Consider the following 4612-nt stretch of genomic DNA (forward strand, 5'->3'; position numbering starts at 1 on the left):
AAGGTCCTGAGTTCAATTCCCAGCAACCACATGGTGGCTCGCAACCATCTGTAATGGGGTCTGGTGCCCTCTTCTGGCCTGCAGGCATACACACAGACAGAATATTGTATACAAAATAAATAAATAAATATTTAAAAAAAAATAAAGTCACAGAGTATCACCATTGCCCACTAAATATGACAGCGGCTGTCCGCCATCGTAGCTGTGGGAGGTCACAGGCTCATGCACAGTTTGTGCACGCAGAGCTGTCGTACAGTTTGTCGGGCAAATTATATGGAAAATTGTGGATGCAGCTTTGAACTTAGTCACACCTTTGGAGTACTCAGTTATAATTTTTTGAACTGGTACACTTACTTTCCAGGGTTTGAACTGACAAGGTCATAGTCCTGGTAGTAATCATTCAGCCAGGAGTCCAACCGTCTATTGCTTGCACACAGAGTGTCTCTCAGGCCTCCTTTAACTCTTCTACCTCCTGGTCTATCTTAGCTGGCATTCTTCTCTGCCATCACATTGCTCCATCTGTCCTTCCTGTTCCTGGCAGGCTCTGGCTCCAGCACCAGCCTCTTCCACCTGTGTCAGGCTCTAAGGCAGTGTTCCTATGGTGTGGCCTTCTCTGTATTTCCGGAACACCGCTTATACACTGCGTGGAAAATTATAGTCTGTTAGGTAAACATTGAGTTCCTGGAAAAGTAGCCAGGTCACACTTACTCATCGAGTGCTGATTCTGTGTCTTCCCTGGTGATAGCATGTGACCAGAACAGCCACAGAGCCTGTCTTTATGGCACTGGCGGTTTGTGTGTCAAGATAAATTGGTGAAATGTATAATAAAATTATTGTTTATCTTAACCTGTCAGAACTTGGCAAAATACAGTCATAGTAAGTATGTTTCTGAATGGAGTGACAAAGAGGCTATTGTAGAATTAAGTAGAATAAATTGAGAATCAAGAGGCCTTCGTTCTCACAGCTGTTGGCTTTGTGACTTTGGACGAGGCCTTTTCTGAGTTTGATGAGAGAATTGAACTCAACCACCTCTGTGGGCCCTGTCAGCATTAATACTCTGACCCCAGAGAGTCCTATTCGAAGGGATAGCAGCAGACAAAAAGACAGGAGGGAAGGGATGGGGAGTCTAGAGTGGGTTACATGATCTCAGATGCCATGAAAAATGGATGGCTGCAAAATCTGAAACTGTAGCAGTACTGACGTGCTCCAAGTGGGGAGTTTCAGCCTGGGCCAGCCAGACGGCTCATCCAGAGGGCATCATGCTACCAAGCCTGACCGCCCAGGTTTTGTCCCAAGGAACCACAGAGGAGGGCAGAGCTCACAGGTTAGCCTCTGCTCTTCACATGCACTCCTTGGTAGCCTATGCACAAAAATGAATAAAATATAAAAAGGTAGGGAGTTGCAGGGGTACTCGGTTCATATTTTATTGTATCCTGTGCTGGCTAGTTTGTGTCAACTTGACACAAGCTGCAGTTATCAGAGAGGAGGAAGCTTCAGTTGAGAAGATGCTTCCTTAAGATGTGGCTGTTGGCAAGCCTGTAGGGCATTTTCTTAATTAGTGATTGATGGAGGAAGACCCAGCCCATTTTGAGTGGAGCTACTTCTGAACTGGTGGTCCTGGGTTCTATAAGAAAGTAGGCTGAGCAAGCCATGAGAACCCCAAGTCTAACCTTGAGTAAGCAATAAGTAACCCTCCATGGCCTCTGTGTTAGCTCCTGCCTCGAGGTTCCTGCCTTCACTGCTTTCGTTGATGAACTGCTGTATGGAACTGTGAGTGAAATAAACTCTTTCCTCCCAGGTTGCTTTTGGTTATGGTGTTTCATCACAGCAATAGTAATTCTAACTAAGAGATACACATATATAAAATTCTCAAGAATAAAGAAAGAAAAACTGGCCAGGTGTAGTAGTCCATCCCTTTAATCCTAGTACTCAGGAGTCAGACAGAAGGGTCTCAATGAGTTAGAGATCAGCCTGGCCTACACTTTGAGTTCCAGGACAGCAAGAGCTATGTAGACACTCTTGTCTAAAAACAACAGAAAGAATACAGAAAAACTTAAAAAAATCCTAGATCTGACTACAAAGACAAGTCACTATGTATAGGAGCATTAGAAATGTTTTAGGTTGTGTGCTACGGCACCTATGAAACATAGGCTGACTCAGTTGGGTCCTCCCTCTAATAAAGATCACTTTGTATATGTACATATTTCCAAAATCCTAAACACTTGTGGGTCCAGACATTTTAGAAATGGGGTATGCAACCTATTATTTGATTCAGATTATGTAGAGCTCAGAGTAATCAATACAATTATGGGAAAAATTTTTAATTAAAATTTTAATTAAAACTTAAAGAACAAGAATAAAAAGAAAGACTGGCTATGGTGTTTGGGTTTCCTGTGATTAAAGGGCAGCTTCCTTTTATATTTAGATTAAGATGTTAGCTAACTGTCATTCACTTTCACATGCATCTAGTTCAGGCATCAATTTCGGAACCCTCAGTTTTAGGTAGTGGTACTAGCCACAACTCTGACTTTGTATGGTGGCATTTCTGCATCTGGCACCTATTTCTCTAAAGCAAAGTAATGCAACATTGATAGAAGTGTGCTCAGGCTGTGGGGACTGCCTTACTATATGACAGTTGTCAAAGGTACTTGTATCATGAACATGGTGCTCCTACTGGCTTTAGTTATTTCGCAAACTACTTTGATAGTTTAAAACTTTAGCTTTAAGACTCTTCCTAGGTGCTCAAAATTCCATGGACTTGCAGTCTAGAAAAGTTTCAGCATCATCAGGCTCTGAACCGTGTGAGGAAGTGTTGAACCCTATCTCATCGAGTTTCCTATCCAAGAACGGGACAATTTTCGAAGGTGAGTTGTTATGGCTTTTAGTTCTTTACACTACTGCAGCCGTGTGTGTGGAGATGCCGTGGTGCCAGTATGTAGGTCTGGGGCAACTGGTAGGAGTTCAGTGTCTCCACTGTAGGTCCTGGGGACTGAGCTCAGGCAAACATCTTTGCCTGCTGAACCATCTTGCCAGTCCATGTGCCCTGTTTTGATTAGATTAAAAATATATTCCTAAACTGAGTCTGGTGGCCGATGCATGTAATTTCAGCAATTGAGAAGCTGAGGCAGGTGGATTGCTGTGCAAAGTTTGAGGACAGCCTGGAATATAGAGTGAATTCTAGGACAGTAAGGCTGTTGTAGAGTGAGATCCTCTTTCAAAAACAAAACCAATCGTATAGTCATTCCTGGCCTGGGGCTATAGTTCAGTGGACTAGAGTTTGCCTATACTTGAGGCCCTGGGTTTCCCCCAGCATCTCACACACAAATTCCCTTAGTATGTGTGACTATGTTTGTATGTGTGTATGTAAAATCATTTATTTTCGAGAATTCCTTTATGAGTTCCACTTTAATTTTTCTTAACAGCAGAAACTCCTTCTGTGAGTATGGTTACAAGTGCCAGAAAATTAGGTGAGCCGATCCGAGCTGCCATCCCCTTACACCCTCCCTACCATCCTTCTGAGCCTCGAGCACCTTGTCCCATAGGGAAGGAATACCTCCGTTCAAGTCTCTACTCGTCTGCCCTGACTTCTGGAGAGCATTCGGGACGTTCTGTGGTGAGTGGAGAGGTCTTATCATTGGCGAGAAGATTACTTACTTTTGCTGCTGGCGATTGAACCCAGAGCCTTGTATATGCTGAGCACACACGGTCCCACTGATCTCTACTCTGAGTCCCAAAGTCCATCTACTTAAAGAAATCTCCTTAGAATGGTTGTCAAGTATATTACATTAATCAAAGACATACACCTGCCATCATAACACTGGGGAAACCACGAGGAGGATCATTGGGGATTTGAGATCAGGCTGGGCTAGTGAGACCCTGTGGCCTTGAACTCACAGAGATCTGTCTGCCTCTGTCTCCCGAGTGCTGGGAATAAGGGTGCATCATACTTAAAATTTCTCTCAGTAGGCTGGGGATGAGTCCTGACTGGCAGAGTACCTGCCTAGAAAGCACAGCTCTCGCCACTGTAGACCCTGTGTGGTGGTGCATGCCTGTGATCCCCAGGGGATAGAGGCAAGAAGATAGAAAGGCACACTCATCCCCAGCTACAAGAAACCCTGTCTTTAAAAAGAAAACAAAACAAAAAATTTGGGGCTAGAGAGATACCTCAGTAGTTAAGAGCAATTGCTGATTTTTCCAGAGGACCCAGGTTTGATTCCCAGCACTCACATGGGAGCTCACAACTGTCTGTAACTCCAGTTCCAGAGGATCAGACACCTTCTGTCCTCTGAGGGTACCTACACATGTGTTGCACAGACATACATGCTGGCAAAACATCAACATCCACAAAATAATAAAATAATTCTTAAAAGGAAAAAGGTGGCCTCTGTGTCTCCCTGTATGCTCTTCTCCTAGGCACATAGGGACAGGAAGAGCATAAGGAAAAGAGAGCCAACACATAGAGAATGCTTTTGTTTTTGCTAAGCACAGTTCTGGATACTTTATAGGTATTAGATGATTTATTCTTCAAAGCAGCTGTGAGTAGATGTTGCAGGTGTGTGGGAAGCAGATGCTGCAGGTGTGTGGGAAGCAGATGCTGCAGGTGTGTGGGAAG

At 44.0% G+C, this 4612-nt stretch overlaps 1 protein-coding gene across 2 annotated transcripts in view; it reads left to right on the plus strand.

Moving 5' to 3' along the window:
• Positions 1-4612, plus strand: part of Cep95 (centrosomal protein 95) — a 28594-nt gene that overhangs the window by 11572 nt on the left and 12410 nt on the right. The window contains exons 7-8 of one of the 2 annotated variants that reach the window (XM_013347506.2): positions 2739-2864; positions 3423-3613. In XM_013347506.2, the coding sequence (XP_013202960.1) occupies positions 2739-2864; positions 3423-3613 (317 nt within the window). The remainder of the gene's footprint in view (positions 1-2738; positions 2865-3422; positions 3614-4612) is intronic. The other variant, XM_026780781.1, reaches the window with a different exon arrangement.

Source organism: Microtus ochrogaster, chromosome 7 (genome assembly GCF_000317375.1).
Source record: "Microtus ochrogaster isolate Prairie Vole_2 chromosome 7, MicOch1.0, whole genome shotgun sequence".
NCBI lineage: Eukaryota > Metazoa > Chordata > Mammalia > Rodentia > Cricetidae > Microtus > Microtus ochrogaster.